The sequence below is a fragment of the Lepidochelys olivacea genome (assembly GCF_965140295.1).
Source record: "Lepidochelys olivacea isolate rLepOli2 genome assembly, chromosome: 2".
NCBI classification, from domain to species: domain Eukaryota; kingdom Metazoa; phylum Chordata; order Testudines; family Cheloniidae; genus Lepidochelys; species Lepidochelys olivacea.
In genome coordinates this window covers 235,775,374-235,795,918 of record NC_140412.1, presented here as the reverse complement: position 1 = coordinate 235,795,918, position 20,545 = coordinate 235,775,374, and the positions used below count along the sequence as shown (strand labels likewise).

Genomic DNA, 20,545 nt, shown 5'->3' with positions numbered 1-20,545 from the left:
TGGAAATGGCCCACCTGATGATCACTTTAGATAAGCTATTACCAGCTGGACAATGGGGTGGGAGGAGGTATTTTTTCATATTCTCTGTGTATATATAAAGTCTGCTGCAGTTTCCACGGCATGCATCTGATGAAGTGAGCTGTAGCTCACGAAAGCTCATGCTCAAATAAATTGGTTAGTCTCTAAGGTGCCACAAGTACTCCTTTTCTTTTTATAGATTTCTGTGGCATCTCCAAAAAGATCGAAAAATGGACCCATCAGAATTCTTATTTGAATTCTGATGGCAGATTCAGGTGCATGGGGAGATAAGAGACTAGTTCTAGCAGTGTAAGGAGGCTTAAGCCTGGTCTACAATGGGGGGGGGGGAGGAGGGGTCCGATCTAAGTTACGCAACTTCAGCTACATTATTCACATACCTGAAGTTGACGTACTTAGACCTACTCACCACGGTGTCATCACTGCAGTGAGTCAACTGCTGCTGCTCCCCTGTCGACTCTGCCTGCCCCCTCTCGCGGCAGTGGAGTACAGGAGTCAACGGGACAGAGCTCGGGGGTCGATTTATCGCGTCTAAACTAGACGCGATAAATCGACTCTCACTGGATCGATTGCTGCCCGCCGATCCGGCGAGTAGTACAGACATACCACTAGAGTTGTGACAGCCACAGATGATTTAGCTTCTACGCTCTTAGCGTACCTTCTGATTTGTATTACCTCTTAACAGGGTCTTCACAGATTCCTAAGGCACTTGCTAAAGCAGAGCATGTCCTGTGGTAAACACAGGTGCTGTAAAGTTCCATCACCTTATATTCATTCCAAACTTCCTATTTCTTTTTTAAAATCACTTAAATATCAACTAGTGTGAACCACTGTAAAGAGCTCTGTAGTACTTGTGCTTCAGTACTGGCACAGATGGACTTCCTGAAGAAGAGATAGCTCTTACAACATTAGGCAAGCTGTGTCTGAACCCACTGACCCACGGGCACCTGAGCCCCAAGCCAGCATTTTTTTTGCAGAATATATATTTTAAATGTTTTAATATTGTAGCTTAAATTGTGCGCTCAGTTCTTTGGTGGTGGCAGCATTTCGGCAGAATCAAGAATTTCACATTATGAAACATTTATCAGAAATGAAATACAGGCAAGTAGGGGTGGGTGAATCTTGTGGGGGATGAAGATTCTGCAAGCCTTTCCAATTATTTCTGGGATCACAAAATTAGGGTCAATAAAACAAGCCCTTTTCTGAAGCTGCATGAGCCAGGGACTATGGGATCGGCTGTTATTTCAAGCTGCAATCCTCCCACTCCCGTGTAATTTAAACCTCACATTTTCTCCCAGAGGTGATTCAATATAAACAAACATGTTTTTCTAGCTAAAAGGAAGTCATTGGTACACACGTATATGTATGAAAAAGCCCCCCCAAAAGCTAGGCTGGCACCAGTGGCTGTGCTAAACTATACACATCTACAATTGTGCTGATTTCATTGGCATTTTTCTCTTCTTCCCTACCTGTTACATCTCTATATATAGGATTCTCACTCAATCTACTCTCTGCTCCGTTTTCATCTTTTTTTCCATTGTGTTTTTCCTCTGCCCCAAGACTCGAACCGAGATGATATAACCAGAATGGGATACTCGCAGCTCCTTCTGCCTTCCTTATTAGCTATCCCACCTCATTTTTGAATCCCATGCTTCCTCCCTCTTTCCTAGACAAGACCTTGACCCCATCATACACTAGCCAGCCCTGGGAGAGACAGCAAGACAATAAGGGAAGAGGAAGGTCGGCAGCAGCAGGCCAGGGGCAGGGAGGGGCTCCTGTGGCTGGCACATCCAGAGCTCAGAGGTCGCAGGAGAGAGGGCATGAGGAAGGAAAACATAATACTTAAAGGGGTGACAATGAGTCTAAATGACCTAACCTACCTATAGGAGAGAGATTAACAGGTTTAAGGCCTATGGACTCTAGGGAACTATAGGGAAAGGTTTTAAACCTTTTACCTGGGGTTGCAGTAGAAAGCACCCAATGCCTGTTGGATCCTTGCAGAACCCTGTTGGAGAGTTGAACTTTTGTTGACATGAACTAGGACTGCTAAAACAGGCATGTTTTGAAATTGCTCAATATTTTCTTGTTTGCAAGTTAAGTTTGTTTGGGTTATAGGAGCTACTGGAAAGCTCTGGAAGGCCAGCTGTGAAGAGCCTGGTAGTTTTCCATGGACTGAGAAGTGTAAAACCTAGAGCTCAGGTCTGCTCTGCTTTTTGTCTGTTTGCTTTGTGTCTGTCGTTTTCATGTGTTTCCTTATTCTTCCAAGTCATGGGACTAAACCATGCCTACTACACCTCAGCCCATGGGGATTTTCTCAGCACACCAGAGCCAGTCCTGGATTTGATTGCTGCCTTCTCATTTGATGCCAGCCCACTGCTTCCAGACACTGAAGTCTTGTCCACTCTGGCAGCAGTGTGTAGGGAACACGTAGCCACATGCCACAGTGAAAAGCAGGCTGTACCCATACCGTGCTGTGTAGCTACAAATGGCAGCAAAAAGAGGGGCAGCGGGTGGAGGGGCAGCCTTTCTCTGCTGCCTCCCCTCGCCAAAGCCCTTCTCTGCTGCCAGAGCTTTACACTGCAGTGGGGAAAGACTCTGGCAGCAGAGAGGCAGAACACTATGCTGATAAAAACAGCAGTATAGATGGGGGGGGAGCATGAAGAGAGCTATGAAAAGTACATTCCCTAAGGTTCTGATGTGTCTTTATTCCCCACAGCAGTGCCTCACCGTTTACACTGCTATTTATACCCATGTTAGGGGCATGCAGTGCATGTACTCTACATACCACTGTTAACTGTAGACACAACCTGTCCACTAGCTGAACTTTACCTTGATCCACCTTCCAACCTGGCATAAGGTCTCTGCTTGCCCAGGTAAAGAACTATACCTCTCTTCTGTAGCTAACAACCACCATCACCCAGACACCAGCAGACCAGAAAAGATTCATAGATCATAGAATATCAAGGTTGGAAGGGACCTCAGGAGGTCGTCTAGTCCAACCCCCTGCTCAAAGCAGGACCAATCCCCAATTTTTGCCCCAGATCCCTAAGTGGCCCCCTCAAGGATTGAACTCACAACCCTGGGTTTAGCAGGCCAATGCTCAAACCACTGAGCTATCCCTCTCCCCTAAAAATTCACCTATTTTCCTGTTTCCCTTTTCCTGTCTTCTCTTTTACCCATGTTTGTCTGCTTGTGCTGGGCTTGCCAAAACTCCCAACACTGTAAATAAACTGAGAAAGTTCTGATTGTTATATCATCAGTATCATTTCCATCATTAAGGAAAAACAACTGTTTCAGTAACATGCAATTTTTACTGCAGGGTTAGTAATTAAAGCAGGAGGGTAAATGTTACGTGTGGTTATCAGAAAGCTAAAGAAGCTTAAAATACAGCAGCAGCCATGGAGTGCAAAGTAAAATCTAAATAATCCATAAACCATGATAGCGGGGAAGGAAGAGTGAAAGGAAATGCGGGGTGGGAAGTAGGGAAGTGAGGCTGGGAGACTATGAAAGGAAAAGAGAAAAACATTGTAGGTAGTCTGTGAGAGAGATGGGAGGTGAGAGACAGAAAGAGAAAGAGAGAGAATCTTGGGGTAAAGAGAGCCTAATGGGCAAGTCAGGAAAGGGTTAACAGATTGTGAGGACAGAGGTACAAAAATAAGATTAGGCCTTGGAGAGAGAAACAGTAAGAGTCAGAGGAAGAGAAGAGAACGAAGTATGAGAGAGAGATTCTGGGGAAAAAAACTAAGTCAGATGGTTACAATGACAAAATGGAAGGCGAGAATGGAGAAACTGAAGGAGGGGAAAAAGCAAGAATGCACAAAAATGTTCTTGAAAGCTACGAGATTTTGGTTTATTGACTGCAATCACAATCAATTAGATTGTACCTACCCAGCAGAAAATAATGGGCAGGCGGAAGGAGAGGAAGAGAGAAAGTGTGTGTCCAATTTAAGCCAGTGTGTTTAACCCAGCCTATGGGGGGGAAAATGCTTCAGGCTCTTCCTGGCCTGAGAGAGTGAGGGTGTGGGGAGCAGGATACACCAACACTCTCTGCTGCAGTCTGAGCAACGCTCTAGCCCCCTCTGTCCCTTCACACTTCTGTAAACCAGAACAACAGTGTTTGAGTTGCACTTTCAAGGCTACAAATGGCCTCCAAACTAAGCATAACGAGCTTGTCCAGTTCTATTGGTGAGGAGGCTTGAGGGGGAAAGAGACATGCTCCCCTTGCGAAACGACAGAAAATGCTTATGTTCTACAAGTTGTATTTCAGTGCAGTAGCCCAGAGACTTTACATTACTTTACATCTGGGTGCAGTGGGAATGGTTCCCAACTGGAAATGCTGAAACAGATGTTCCAGCATGTGTACAGGCACTTGTGGTTAAGTGAATACGCAACTGCTAATTCAACTCTGATTATTCATGGAGGACTTCAAAAGGTTCCAAGGTTATACAATGGCAGGATAAGCTCTAACAAACTCTCTGTGTGTGTGAGGAGTGGCAAGTCCCCATCTTTTGCAAAAATGGCTCTGTCCCATGCCACTCCCAAAATACAATCCAATTCCAGACGACACATACATATGATCACTGTCCCAACGGCACTTGTGGCAGCTTGTCCTTGTCCATCGTCCCACCCAATTGTCTCTCCCACTCCTGTAGACCAGATTCCTGGGAATACAGTTGTTTCCTCAGGGTAAAACAGGAATCCAATCTACAGGTGAGGGAAATGCAGCTGGGTTGCAGGAACATTTAAAGCAATGGATAACAATAATAATGATGCTAATACATTTAATTTCTTACCTAAATTGAGTTCAGGTTGGAAGGTATATTGGTCCAGATACAGGTAGAAATGAGTGCTCTAAATTTCCACAGGCTGTTCATATTTTCCCTGAACCCATTTTCACATCCTTAGCTCTCAGTTAATGTAGATTAGTTTTCAATGAAATAGCTTTCTTGGTAGGCTTGTGGAGTACTATTTAAGGTGGGAGAGAGGAATGAGGATGAATTCTTCTGTTGCTCTTAGCATCCATCTAAGACACTCCAGTAGGAGCTTCTGGTCTAGCCATGCTTAAGACAAATGGAACATCATGTTCCAAAGACACGGATGCATGTGTGAGATCCAGAACATTCTGCATCAACATAACCACACACAAGCATGCCTGAAATCAAAGTCTGCCTGTGTGGGGTTTTTCTCTCATCACCAACCTTAATTTTGCTGCACAAGCTATCTCCCTGGTACCAGACTGCATAATTCTACTCCAATCACAAAAGCAAACATCCAGATCAGCCAGCTTAGCATGAGTTCATTTCTGAGTGTTTATGAGCATGTTTCATGGAGCTGTTTTCTTTTTTTCACAAATAAACAGAATGTGAAAGTAAAAAGAAAAAAAAAACCACCCCATTTTAAACTACCAAGTTTAACAGAAGGAAGTTAACAAAGCTCTCATTTTCTTCCTTAGTGCACTTTCCAGACAAAATAGCTTAGATGATAGCGAGTGCATTTCAGCCAAGATATGTCAGGATGTCATTGTGAATGAAAAAAATACAAACACATTGAAACGTAACACATTTCTATCCTGAAAAGGTTGGTTTTACATAATTATATCATTGGTTTGCCAATATCCACATTTAACTCACCAGCATACTTTGGCACACCCAAACCAAAAGCTTTTATTCTTTTTGAACTGAACATATAAAAGTTGTCACTGATTTTTGTAGAATTAAGGTAGGGGCCCTTGAAATGGCTGGGAATTAGTGTTACAAACAAATAGCTCTGTTTGTTTGATTTACTTTTGTACTGTTGCTTTTAGATAGGATTTTAAGCACATAAACAAAAGTTGCCTGCTTTGTGCAGATGTAACAAGCATTTCCTTCCCTTTCCCCTTAAGAGATCAAATGCATTGTCAAGAAAATGCATACAGTTGCTATCAGCCTTGAAAGCCAAATCCTTAAAACCATTCTGGATTCCAGCACCTCCTTGGGGCACTGCTGAACTGATGGATTCATCCATTTTTTTCCCAAAAAAGGAATAGTTTCAAGCATATATAGCTCTGGTACAGATCAGCATTTTTATTTGGTTTAAATATGCTGTATATCAGATTTCAACTCTTTTAAAAAAAAGGAGTCCTGTGAGTAACTGATCTCATAAATCAAAATAAATGCATGGCTCCTTGACTCTCTGATCTACTATTCAGCTTTTATTTCTGTTCCATATTTGTAGCTTTTCCTACTGTGCCAAAGCCAAATAGAATTGAACAACTTCTTATGATTAAACAAGAATAAGGAAAAACATAACCTTTAGTCTCATCTGGAATTATCAAATGACTGAGTCAAAACATGTTTTCTATTACAGGAATATGGAATATGTTAGGATATAAATAGTAAAGAAACAGTATACAATATAGTTGGTCGTTTAAATCCTACGCATATTTACACCTGTAACCCACTGTTACCGCTAAATAAGAACGCAGCAGATAAGAAGGAAAATATTATGTCATAAGTTTTGCACCCAGCACTATTTGCAGTCCTCATCTGTAGGAAGGAAAGGTTCAGTGGATGAGTATAACAATGGATCCACTAGCCCCTTTCCTCATCCCATACAACAGTGCATAGGGAGCCCCCATGCAACTGGGCTTTGTGGCACATGCTACTGTGAACCTGCTGCAGAACTGGTTTGCTTCCTTGTGGGCTGAATCTTCCACTCCTATAGAGGAGGCCAGCGGGAGTATTTGCATTAACACCTCTTTTACCACATTAACATAATTGCTATCACAGTCTCAAGAGTAGTTGTTCTGTTCTGTGAACATTTATTCTCTTTCAACTTTACTTCCTTCTGTTCAACATTTGACAAATGCAAAGACAATCTAGTGATCAGTGTACCAGGACAGAGAAGTAATATAATGAGACGTGGGGGGTCTCAGGGCTCAACTAACTTGCTGAGTGTCTTAAGCTTGTTAGAGTTACCTGTAAATACAGGGAAACCTGAAGTAAAGGCCACCTGTAACCTGCAATCAATTTGAAGACTGAACAAAATTGTATTTGAAACCTTGGGATACTTTAGTTAGAGACAAACTCTTCCAGCCTACACAGTTTTGGTAGTTCATTGAGTGGTGACTTAAGAGAGGTTTCATTGTATACAGAATGAGCTGTTGTCACTGGCCTAAGGAGAGAGCCATTTTTGACAAAAAAACCTGTACTTGTGAGGTTTGATTCCCAAAGGTCCTTCCTGCCACTGTCTGAAACCATGTTGTGTAAACAGTCTAGACCACAGGATCCAATCAGAGGCTATTAATAAGAGGACTGTTTGGGCTTCCTGGATTACGTTTGCCATAATGGATGAATAAAATGGGGTGTGTTGGAGGAATGAGACATACATCCACCAAGAACAGACTGCAGTTAGCTGACTGGATGCAAAACTGCTTATTTGGCTGAAGTAAATAACTAAGGTTAAAAGTAGGGATCCCCAGGGTAGAAGTTATCCACTGTGATTAAAACTGAGTGGTTGAGGAACCAAAGTTATCCAACAAACTTTTTGGCCTGTTCAGCCACTTAATTTGCATGTTAAACTTCAATCACATGCAAATTGTCCTCAAGCCTAAAGATATGTTTCTGTACATGAAAGAAAGAGACAGGATTCCAATACCATATACTTTTTCACGGTGCCCTTTTGCCAACTGATTTTTGCAGCTGTCTTGTTTATGCCAACTCAGATTATTTTTACCTTAGATCTTATGTGTATCCAAGGAGGGCTGTTCGTACTGCTCATATTTTCAGGAGTCTGATCAGTTTTCTTGACTCCAGATTAGAACTGACACCATCTAATCAAAGACCACAGCTGTGTGTGTGGATTCTCCAAAAATATCAGGAATTAGATCTCTTTTCTGCTTCTATAGAAAAAAGAGGATGAAGACAAAGTAGGCCTTATCTCCCTTATGGAATCTGGCCCTTTGGCTGCTATATTTGCCTAGAGGAAAGCAATTGGTTGAACAAAGAACTGAGGACTCAGCTGTGAGCAGGGAACTCAGATCCTGTACAAAGAGTTGTACTTCCGGATAATGTAATACGGAAGGACGCTAGGGAAGGCTAAAGTAAAGTCCTGATTAAATAAAGCAATGTCAGGCTTAAAGAAAGAAGAACTGGTTCTTCCAACCAGGCTGATGTCACAGAGAGAGCACAACAGACTACATTAATCTCAGCAAGGTGATTTTTAATCTCTGTTGAGGTAAGAGCCGATGTACAAAGCTGTATGGAAGACTGAAACTCATCTTTGGTTCGAGTGCTATCTCAGAGCTTACGAGGTCTTCTGAATTCTCTTATGCTTCCTTATTTACAAGGGAAGACTGGTTTCTGACAATGGTAGACACAGCTGTGAGTAGCAATGTCTGACTCTGCCAAATACTTAGGAAATGGAGGTAAATAGCCAGACTATTGCAAATTGATTTGTCAAACACAAGGGCTGTGAAAGAGTAAAACATCCAAGGAATAGGAACCAGGAAACTTTCTGTAAAAGTTTGTGGATTAAGAATAAAAGAAGCAACTAACGAATACTAAAAATGGACCCAAATGTCCTTATTCAGGGAAAACTCCCATTGAAGCCAATGGGACATTTGTCAAGAAGGCAAACTTCACAATCACACTTTGTGTTAGAGGCTTGACCTCCAGACTCAGTCACAGGCCAACAGAAAACTTGAGTTGCTGTTAAATAATTCGATCTGGATGACCCAGGAGGTGTACTGACACGCTCCAGAGCAAGCTGCTTGCAACCCTCAGCCAGAAGGAGAGGCCATTAGAAGGAAATAAAAACACTATTAAAGTGAGTGTATCATGGTGGGAGCATGGATCTATTTTTTCACAGAAAAAGTTACTGGGGATTTCCAGATGACAGGCTTGTGATATCTTAATCTAAAAAGAGAGTAATATATAACTGGAAGACTTCTGGTATTTGCAGAGTGGGTGGGGCATACTCATATTCCTAGACTAGTTAATGTTAGCAAAAATACTTTTTTTCAGATCAAGTTTGATATCATTTAACTTGAAAATAAGTAAGCAGAACTTGCTTTTAACAGACCCATTTTATTCTTTGGCAACTTTTAAAAATGCTACTTTTAGATTGTTACTATATTACAGAATCTATATGATTACATAGAACATGAATGATATTTTGTCAAAATAAATATAATTCAACAATAGCACATTACCACTTAATTATTTAAAAAGCCACAATGAGATCTCTATCCAAATATAGCTTAGGATCTGTACATTTAAACAGATCGTTATATGTGCGATACTTGAGGTTTATATTTTGTTTTATTCATAGCTAAAAATAAAAATTAACTAATTCTTAATCTTCTAGCCACCTTCTCAATAATCTAGATCATTTATGGGGTAATTTTTATAGGATATGAAAGACACATGAATGAAAGAGCACAGGTACATTTATTATATTTCATAACAGTTTGATTAGATACAGCTACCTCTCAATGTCTTCTTCCCTACAGCAGCATAAATAATTGGCAGCTTAGTAATAGCTCATTCATTAAAAATAGTAAAACTCATGTCACAGAAACAATTCCAGAGCATCAGATACTATATTTATATATTATGTTGAACTCTCAACCAGATTTCAAATGACAAGTTAGAAAGTAATCAAATTATTACTTTCAATACACAGATTTTAAACTAGACATAAAAAGACTAGTTTTGGTAGTCAACAGGGGAATAAAACATTTCTTCTTCTGGAAGATTTTAAAAAAATCTAGTTTTGATCTCTGGTTTAAATCCCCAGTTAATCTAAAAATATCCTTTAGCCAAAAAGAAAAAGGAATTCCATATTCACTACGAATAGGCATCTTACCTTACCTCTTTTGGTGAACTCCTTTTCTAGAAGCATCTGGCAGGTATTAGAACACAAAAGTACTTTCAGCTAAGCTTGTCTTTACATTGTCTTAAAACTAAACTTCTTTGCTTTTGTTTTGCTAGAAGAAGCTCTGAGACAAAACATGTGGATTAAAACAGCAGCAGCCTCTCTGTTCAAGAGATTTCATGGATATTCACAGGCTTTGCTTCCACTGTCCGAAAGTTAAGTCTGAGCAAGAAAGGCATTTTTCCTGTCCCGGAAATCAGTATAACCAAAACCAATGCTGAGCTAATGAGAAATGTTTCTTCCATGTGTTCTGCTTGGCAGACACTGCAAGTCATATCAAGGAAACACATGATGTTTATAAATACAATATGGCTCATGTTGTCATAACCTCTCAATGACAACAAGAGCACTAGAAAAAGCAGGCAGCAAAACAGCAGGAAAGATGATATTTGTATCATTTAGAAGTTCTGTATCAGATATACATATATTAGTTTTTTTCCCTAAAGAAAAAGTTTTATGGTAGAGGGATCAGGAAGGCAGTGTTTGGCACCTTATAAACTTACTATGGGTATTCCTAGCATTATCATGCATTCAAACAACTACGTGTTTAAATATTTGCTCTCAGTTTTAGGAGCTACACTCTAAGCGGATGCTTATTGCAGTCAGAGGGTGTGATTACAGTTCAAGTAAACATACCCAGACTAGCTTGCATTTAGCTAGCTCAGGTCCTGGAGCACGGAAGCTGAAGCAGCGTGCACTTCAGCGTGGCTGTACAAGCTGCCCAGGAATCTCTCGCAAGTCTAGTGCACTCTGGAGCACAAGCTGCCACAGCTTGACTGTTCTGGTACCTGTGCTGCCTCAGCCTGCTCCGAGTAGAAGGGGGCTTCACGCACACAGTTGCCCCTTTTAAACCCTCCCACCTGTCAGGTTCCCAAGGGATGCGTCAGTGTCACCATGCTGGCCCCTTGTCCCCTTTTGCAGTAGTTTGACCTCTCCCCTTCAGCTTCCCCCAGCCATAAAGCATTATTCCCTACTTTCGGTCAGCCAGACAAATCCCTCTCCCTGCCCTAAATGGTACGGTGCAATCATTCTGGTACCTGAGCTAGCTAGATTAGAGCTAGCTCAATATGTCTATATACCTTGTGACTGCAGTATAGACATACCGTAAGACTGTTACAAAAAATCAGCAAGTGGTCAATTTTGGCAATACTTGTATTTTTACTTTTTGCATTTAATGACCTGAAGATTTTTAACTTGAACACAACCCAATGAAACACCGCTAGGAATCTCCCATAATCTGGAAGCCTTTGTTTAAAGTATCCGAAGAACTCAAAAGGATGATCTTGCATTTATTATCTCTGTGTCTTTCTTAAAAAGGTTGTAGAGGGTTTTTTTAAACTAAGGACTAGGGGAAAGCTGACAGATGCAGATGAGCACACAATGCAGGCAGACACATCTCATAGGGATTAAGTTATTAAAGAAGGAACTCTATGTTCTCACAAAGAGGATAGGAAAGAAGTTGGTAAAGTACACCTAGGAGCTAGAGAGGAACAGTCATATTTAAATGAGATACTTTTACATGAAGGAAAGCAACTGAATATTGACAAAATATACAAGTCTAAATACTAATGGGAGAACTACAGTGACTGTCATTAAATGAGGATATTGACATAATAGACATCACAGAAACTTGGGGGAATGAGGATAACCAGTGGGATGAGTAATACCACGGAATAACATAGTAGGTTGCACTGATGGGGGAGTGCCACTATATGTGAAAGAAAGCATAGAGTCAAATTAAATAAAAATCTCAAATCAAACTGTGCCATAGAATCTCTATAGATAGAAATTCCATTCTTGAACAACAAACGGTACAGCAGTAGGAATGTATTAAGGACCACCTGACCAGGATGGTGACTGATTGTGAAATACTCAGGGAGATTAGAGAGTCTGCAAAGAGAGAAAATGCTGTAATAATGGGGGATTTCAACTATGCCCATGTTGACGGGGTACATGTCACCTCAGGACAGGATGAAGAGATAAAATTTCTTGACACCATAAATGACTGCCTCTTGGAGCAGCTTGTCCTGGAACTCACAAGGGGAGAGGCAATTCTTGAGTTAGTCCTAAGTGCAGCACAGCATTTGGTCCAGGATATCAATATAGCTGAACCACTTGGTAATAGCGACCATAATGTAATTAAATTTAACACCCTTGTATGGGGACGAATGCCAAAGAAGCCCACCACGGTAGCAGTTAACTTCAAAAAGGGGAGCTACACAAAAATGAGGAAGCTAGTTAAACAAAAATTAAAAGGAACAGTCACAAGGGTGAAATGCCTGCAAACTGCATGGAGACTATTTAAATCTACTGATAGGCAAAGTAAGAAAAACGTAGCTTGAGAACCTATTAGACTTTGATTCAAGGATACTAACTTTGTATATTTGGATATGTGATGATGGCAATTTAAGTTTTAATGGCTATAAAGCTTTAACTTTTTGAGTCTCAATGTCTACTGTCATTCAATAATTATTGTCTGATCCCCTCCATAATTTCCCATAACCGAAAATTTAAATAATAAAAATAGGAAAAAAACTTTAAAACAAACATCAGTATTATCTATCAACATTATAAAAAATAAACATCAAATTCTGCCAGCCCTAAGTATAACACAAAAGATGTGTGACAAGATCTGCCTTCATAAGGTGTTGATTCACATTTCAAAAGTAATCTCCTTAAAACAGGACAGGCAATAATCGCTTTATCCCTAGATTTACTGAAACAGATGCTAATGCAAAGCACTGTGTTTACAGTAATTATTCCTTCCTCCCCTCTCATTTTAGTATAGTTAGTTTCAATTTATCTAAGCACCATGGGAAGGAAGACTGGAGTGATATCTTTCCCACCATCCAACTTCTTCCATATCCTACATCTGCCTGCCTCAATGCAGCTGCAGAACGAATGCCTTCTTACTCTTGGGTTCTCCCTGTCCACCATATATATTCATGTGATCACATATATAAGCAACAAAACAAAAAATCAGGTGCTTCTTTTTAGGCTTCTCCATGCTGACTCACCAGTGTCCTGAACTCTGACTTGCAGGGACTACCTCTCAAATTGAAAAGGTAGTTAAGTCACCCATCCAAGAGCTGACCAAACCCAACTCTGCTGAGCTTGTGAGAGCTAACAAAAGCACATCTCCAGGTGAGCTGGCTACAGACCAGGAAATAACTATTCTTGGGAGATGTGAGGATTTTGAAATGCCACCTCTGGTAAGACACACAGAGAACCACCTCAGAGAGTAGAGTGTAATATGGTAAAATAATCACAGAATTGTTGAAACCTTGGGCTAGAAGAGACCTTAAGATGTCCACTAATCCAGCCTCCTGTGCTGGTACAGAGGGAGCCAGCCACCTTTATTTTTGAATTATCCCACTTTGGTCCGAGGGAGGGAGTTTCGCCATATCAATATGTATCTGTGGGCATAATCTCAGTTTCACAATTTTATATTTTAATGTGAATAATACAAATGTTAACCACTGTTTTTACAGAGAGACATTTGTATTTGAAACAACTTTATTAGATAGTAAATATCTGACACAGGGCCAAAGAAGTAATCCAGATTGCTGATATTTTGGTTTTGTGTACACATTAGCAAAACAAGTCTGTTTACCAGTCCAGCACACAAAAAAGTTGCATTTAGCCCCCCTTTCAAGTGGGACAACAACAATTTAGACCTAATGATGCAATGTCAACACATTATTATTACAATGGATAACATTACTATAGGTACCAAAAATGTGCCCTGCCCTAAGATATTAAGGATATATTTCAGATACATCCGGTTACTGCTCCACAGAAGTCAATAATATTTCAGGATTTTCAGCACCTTGCAGGAGACACATAGCAATTTATCAGATCGGCCCCTAAATGAGCTGCTATCACTCTATATACAGATTTTTAACATGCAGTGAGGTGAATAATAAGATAATTGGATTTTATGACCCATCAGAGAGATTGTTTTATGATGTTTTAAAATTCAAATATTTAAATGAAATAATTACAGGAGAGGTGGTTGAAAATACTGCAGGAAACTGAATGACTGCCACAATTGCACTGAAACAACAATGCCCTACACCATTACAACTGCAAAAGTACTTAAATATAATTAAACCAAAAAAGCAAAGATCTGTGGCAGATGCAAAAGAAATTGTGAAACCAAGAACCAGAGGCACAATTATAAACTAATATTTTTACAGGAGTTCCTCAGAACATTTGACATCCGCTTTGGAGCATGTGTAAGTTACTAAAAAACAAGCAGCACACTTGTTAATAACGGTATCCTTCTTGAAGGCTTAATATGATTTTATTATTTCCTATATATTATATTTAAACAAAAAAGAAACAAAGGGAGTAAATTTCAGAAGCTTTTTTGGCAAATTCAAAAGCAAAGATTTCAACTTAACAAAGGTTACTATATATATGGTATTTTTGACAGACACAAAAATTGATGCTCTTTTCAAAACTGCAAAGCATTTATTAGTATTTTGAGTCTGAGATAGTCATTTATGAAGCACATCAGGAGACATGGAGCTCAACTGGAAAGCTTTTGAAAATGGTGTTGCGAGTTGCACTACTAATAGAGTAAAAGTTAAACCATACTCTGCTTTGTTGAAAAGAAGAGTTTGGTGCCCACTAATGAATGAGACTTCAAATTGAAATCTGAAACAAATTACTAAAAAAGTTGTGCTGTGATTTCAGTTCTTTACTGTGAATGAATAAGGGATCAGAGAGTGTTAAAGTAAATAGTGACAAGGAATAAAGTAATAGATCAGGGGTCAGCAACCTTTCAGAAGTGTTGTGCCGAATCTTCGTTTATTCACTCGAATTTAAGGTTTCGTGTGCCAATATTACATTTTAACATTTTTAGAAGGTCTCTTTCTATAAGTCTATAATATGTAACCAAACTATTGTTGTATGTAAAGTAAATAAGGTTTTTAAAATGTTTAAGAAGCTTCATTTAAAATTAAATTAAAATGCAGAGCCCCCCGGACTGGTGGCCAGGGCCTGGGCAGTGTGAGTGCCACTGAAAATTAGCTTGTGTGCCACCTTTGGCACATGTGCCATAGGTTGCCTACCCCTGTAATAAATCAATAAATGAGTTAGCAGCATGGATCAGTGTATTCCCCTTGCAGCATGTGTGTATTCACACTATATACGTTAATGTAAACATTTCACATAGAAAACAGCAGATCAAATAAAAACTAATATAAATCAACTCTGGCACTTACCCTTAAATCTCCATTTACAGTTCTGGATGTATGATTAAATGCTTGTGCAGGATCTTTGTTATAAACTTTAAGGAAAGATCTGTCCTGAATGTTCCTGGAATCAAAAACATCGAGAACGATAATAGATGAAAGGAGTTTTATTTTAGACATTTCCTTTGCTTGCCCTAAGGATTCAGGCAACAGACATCAACCACCATCAAGACATTGCTGCAACTGACCAATAAAAAAACCCTACTGCTATAAAATAGACACACAAATAACAAAACCTACTTCAGTTCTCTTTCCCATGGAAAGTATCATTCTTTCAGCACAGCTCCACACCCATAAAAACCAGGTGGTACTGAGTTTCTTTCAAGATCCCCCCCACGGAGTGAAAACACTTTGTAAGATAATAAAGCTGCAATATTTACAATGCACCCAAAAAGGTTTAAGTTAATATTTAAATACTTTATTGTGTACTCTACACAAACACATGAATTTCTGCTATTCTAATGAGCACAAATCAAAAGAAAAATACTTTTGAAATTATTCTTGAGGCAAATGTAACTTAGTTTGTTCACAAAACTGAAAACATTCCATAGCGATTAAGAACACATCAGCAAATGTAAAACCAAACTTTCAAGCCTCCAATCTTTCATAAAGCTTTTTTTTTAAATAAAAAAAAGCACAGCTTTGATAAAAGCAACTACAGAATTTGATGCAAATTGTTGGAAGAGAAAACAAAAAGATTTTTAAGATTAGCACAAAGAGCCTTGTCATTCATACGTCTTTTTATAAACTGACCCATTCAGACAACAATCAGACAACAGATGTTTTACATTAGTCTCAAAACCTACCTTACAATAATTTCATAGATTAGAAATCTGCACTGAGTCCTGCTGATTTCTTGTTCAGGACTAATCAGCAACAATCTAATTAACGGCAACAATCTAAACACACTAATGTCCTTTCAAAACTGTGATTCCTTTCATTTCACAGTAGTGATTTCAAGAGAATTTGCACAGAAGACTGAATTCCTTTCCTCCAGGTACAGCTACAAGTTTAGTGGACTGATCTTACTCATTGGGATTATCATTTTAAAAAACTGAAGTGAAGCATTCTTGGGCTGGTCTAATTTCTTTCTTTTAAAGTCATATTACAGTCAGCGATTGCTTTGAATCTGTAACTAGTCAGAACTTGCACTGCTGCTGTAGACTTCAAGTAGTCTATTAAAAAAACACATAGCTGTACAGACAGATCAGTCCCATCTGTTTAAGAAATGTATGGTTAATGAGAAGTTTAGAGTTGATGAGAGTTAACTACATGTAGAATGTACAAGAAAATACCTACCCTGTAGCAAATTTATGTTCTTAGTTTATTTATGGCAGCATAAACTCTTTTCTGTCTTACTAATATGGAATTTAAGATAATATCAATATCTAAAAAAAGGTGACAGGTCTACGTTTAGTTAGTGAATAATTTGGGAACAATGTTTATGGTCTGTAAATTAAATAATATTCAGTGCCAACAGTGCAGATGTTACATATAAGGTAAGGACAAAATTCTGCTCAGAGATCTGCATGAAGACTCTAAACTACAGAATTCTGCTCTCCATATGGACATGGAATGATTCTTGGTTAATGTATTTTTCAATGCAAGGAAAGTTCTCTCATTTTCCAGTTCATTCTTAGCTCACAAATGATGATGGCATATACAGAGGCAAGGTGGGTGAGGTAATATCTTTAATTGGACCAAACTTAATCTACTCTCTTTTCTATCTCAAAAATGACGGTTGAGAGAGGTTACTCAACTAATGTCAAGTTTTGTTTAAAAATAATCTCCATAGCTATCTTGTAGAAATATGACAGCTTGAAGTAAAGTAGTAAAAGAGAGTGCATTTGATCTCTGAATTGAATTGTATTTGCACCATAACTCCATTCCACTCCACCTGAAACTTTTCTGATAACAGGTACATATTTGTGTATTTTTTTATTTGCACATCTGTTTTGCATTCACTATTTGACGGTGTTAGAGCTGAACACTTTTCCTTCTGTCCCTCCTTCTCTTCTGCTTTGCTCTTGTCATTTTGTGTCTGTTCTGGAATTTATCATACACTATCTTACGAACAGTCTGGTATAAATATATGCCACATATCCCTAACTATTTTTCACACCATAACAAATCTGTGGTCAGCCACATGGTTGTAACTGCTGTGCAAGTTGGCCATTGGGAACTTCTTGGTGGTTATGGGTTAACATTCTGATCCTTCTGCTCCAAAAGCACAGATACCAACTGGTGTCAGAAGTTCAGGGCTTAAGAAACATGGTTGAGCAGCTCTGATTCCATCCAACAGAGGACACATACATACATACATACAAACCAGGTCTTTACACTATTCTTTGTCTGCAGTATTGGCTGAGTTCAGAAGTATTTTTAATTATTATTATTAATTATTTGTATTAATGTAGCATCTAGGACCAGCGGCAGGTATTCAGTTGCCCAGTCCTGATGGAAACTAGAGCAGCAGTGGGTGCACTCCAGCCTCTGCCACTGGCATAACGGATTGTACACTGGTGGTAGATCATAAATAGTGGAGCTCTGCTCCATGACACTCCCTCCAGCCCCCACTGTGTCCCAAAACACCCATGACACTTCCCCACTACCCCTCACATCAGACTTTCTGTCAGTGGAGACAGGGATCTGTTTTAAGGCCACTTAAATTGTGAATTTGGCCTATAGGTTTTGTGAATTTGTGGCCTATAGGTTTATTTTATGTTTAATATTTCAAATATACATGTTTTGGTAAAAACACAATAAAATATTAATTGTAAAAGCTAACCAAACTTATCTGTACTGAACGAATATTTAAATCAAGTATATCATACATCTACGGCTTGTGCAACAGATGTGGTACATATAGCTAAAGGCATGTGTCAAACTGTGAAAACCCCAAATTACTCAGACACCACTGAACTTGCCTCAATGTGTCAGACCTGATATTTGTTAGATATTTATCAGCTTTACTCTTTTTCATGCTATTGATGCACTGCAGAAAAAAACCAAACCAACCGTAGTTCCATGTTTACCTACCTTACATCATTTAGTTCATAGTATATGTTTCTGCTCTCGTCCTTGATGTAAATGGCAACACTGGGAGACTCCAGCATTTTCATTGTCAGCTGCTGGGGGAAGGCACTTACAAAGAGGGCACGAATTGTGTCTGTGCTTGTAATTTCATTCGGCATCCTTAACTGTTTTGTTTCATCTCCATACTGAAGATATAAAACTCCTAAAAGCAAAATACAATTGAAGATTTTTTTAAAAAAAATGCATGGAATAAACCTAGACTCCAAAGTCCACATAGAAAAACACATCAAATATTTAAATCTATACTAGACTAAGCAAAGCTAGATGTCTCTGTCTCACACACAGAGTATCTTTTCACTACAATACTGGAATGAAGAATAAAAACAGTCTTATGGATATTGATTATTTGTTTCTATACCACAGAGTTTTCCCAGAGCAGCATGTTATTGCAAGGAATCTATTTTTACTGTTCTTTAGTTAGATCAAAAGTTTACATTAAAAGAGTTAATTTAAAAATAATACTAAAATGAACCCATACCAGAAGGAAGATGCAGGTAACTCATGGGAAATTTTCTGTCAGCTGAGGGAAAAATTAATCCTTGTATCACTTAGGTTCTTTTAAGCATAAACTCTTTGTTTTAACTTCACACTTACTCAACAATGGGTTTGATTTTCAAAACCAGCTCCCCGTTTTTTCAAGCATAATTTTGTGCCCACAACTGATTTATCAGCAATTTATTTATTTATAAAATTATAGGTGAAATTCATAGTAAGAACAAAGCTGAAGTCACTAAAAAGCACATCTAGCCTGAATATCACCCACTTTAATTTTTAGTGTTTCTGTTTGACATGGTTTGCAACCTTAACAGTAACCTCTAACACATTATGTTATAGTATAGTAGAGGGGGGCGGAAAGAAAGTATCTGAGTCACATATCGATAGATTTATAGATTTTAAAGCCAAAAAGGATAATTCTGATAATCTAGTTTGGCTTTCTGCATAACACAGACCAACAAACCTCCCTTAGCAATTTCTGCATTAAGCCTATAACTTTTGGTTGAGCTTGAGTACATCTTTCAGAAAGGCATCTAGTCTTGATTTAAACATTTCAAGTGATGGAGAACCATCATACGTAGGTAAGTTGTTCCAACAGTTATTTACCATCACGGTTAATATTTTGCACTTTATTTCTAGTCTCACTTTGTCTAGCTTCAGTTTCCAAAGACTGGATTTTGTTAGGTCTTTTTCTATTAGATTAAAGAGCCATCTACTATCAGAAATCTCTTTTCCTATGTACATACTTGGGGACCATGATCAAGTCACCTCTTAAATTTCTCCTGGATAAACTAAATAGATTGAGCTTCGTAAGTCTCTCAGTACTAGGCATGGTTTCCAGACCTACTTTTTTCTCATCAAAAGTAAATGTCAATATTTTGCAATTATATACTGCAGTGCCTTTCATCAAAGGATCTCAAAACAAACAGACTTTAATTAATTGTGTCCAACAATATTCCCCTAAGGTAGGCAAGTATTGTAATATATTCATTTTACAGATGGGCAAATGGAGACACAGAGGCAGTCCTCCCCTTGTGGAGTCTCCTATTTTCTCCCACTGGACCTTGCTCACTAGGGGTGAGATTCTCACTCCAACACCATCCCCTTTTGACAGAGTGACATAAAAGGGCATAAAAAGCCTTGGAGAGGCTGGCCAGGGGAGAATTCCCCCAGTGTAGGAGCTGAGGAAGACAGCCACAGACTATCCTGCAAGACCTGACATCAGGGCCATGCCAGGGGTAGGAAGGACATGTTGGGGGTGGGGCCACAGCCTGTCTATAGGCATCTGAGGACAGGCTGATATGATGTTAGAGAGCCCTGAGGGGCTACCTAAGTTACACCAGTGGCCTCTTCAGCCCCCTGAATCAGGAGGGCACAAAGGTTCTTGAAGAGAATGACAGATCTGCTCAAATGTGACTATGTTGCTCTTTCTTGGTTAGTCCTCAGAAGATATAAGCCACAATACTAGCAACTCATTTTCTCCTTTAAGTCACCTGGTTTTTTTTGTAAGGGAACAGAAATGCCTAAATAATATCCCTACTGATGATCATGCAGTCTATGGGGCTACAGCACAAATTACAAAACCTATTTAGGTAGTGATAGCTTGGTTTAAGGTCAAAATTGGTTATACCACCAATGATGGGGTGGTGGAAGGGTTTTTATTTTATATATTCATGAGCTACCACCAGTAACTAAAAGTTTGTGCTGAAGTCCTGGGACATGAAGCCATTTACTGAAAAATA

At 39.1% G+C, this 20,545-nt stretch overlaps 1 protein-coding gene across 15 annotated transcripts in view; it reads right to left on the bottom strand.

The window, feature by feature from the left end:
- The window catches only part of KIAA1217, a 540,319-nt gene that overhangs the window by 87,149 nt on the left and 432,625 nt on the right, over nt 1-20,545 (bottom strand). For 14 of the 15 annotated variants that reach the window (XR_014710274.1, XR_014710275.1, XM_084619500.1 and 11 more), the window contains 2 exons: nt 18,252-18,450; nt 15,183-15,276 (listed from right to left, as the gene is read on the bottom strand). Coding sequence is in view for 12 of the 15 variants with exons in the window: in XM_084619500.1 (XP_084475626.1) it covers nt 15,183-15,276; nt 18,252-18,450 (293 nt within the window). In the remaining 3 variants the exon portion in view is untranslated. Of the gene's footprint in view, nt 1-9,887; nt 10,061-15,182; nt 15,277-18,251; nt 18,451-20,545 lie in introns of those variants that run through there. The other variant, XM_084619491.1, reaches the window with a different exon arrangement.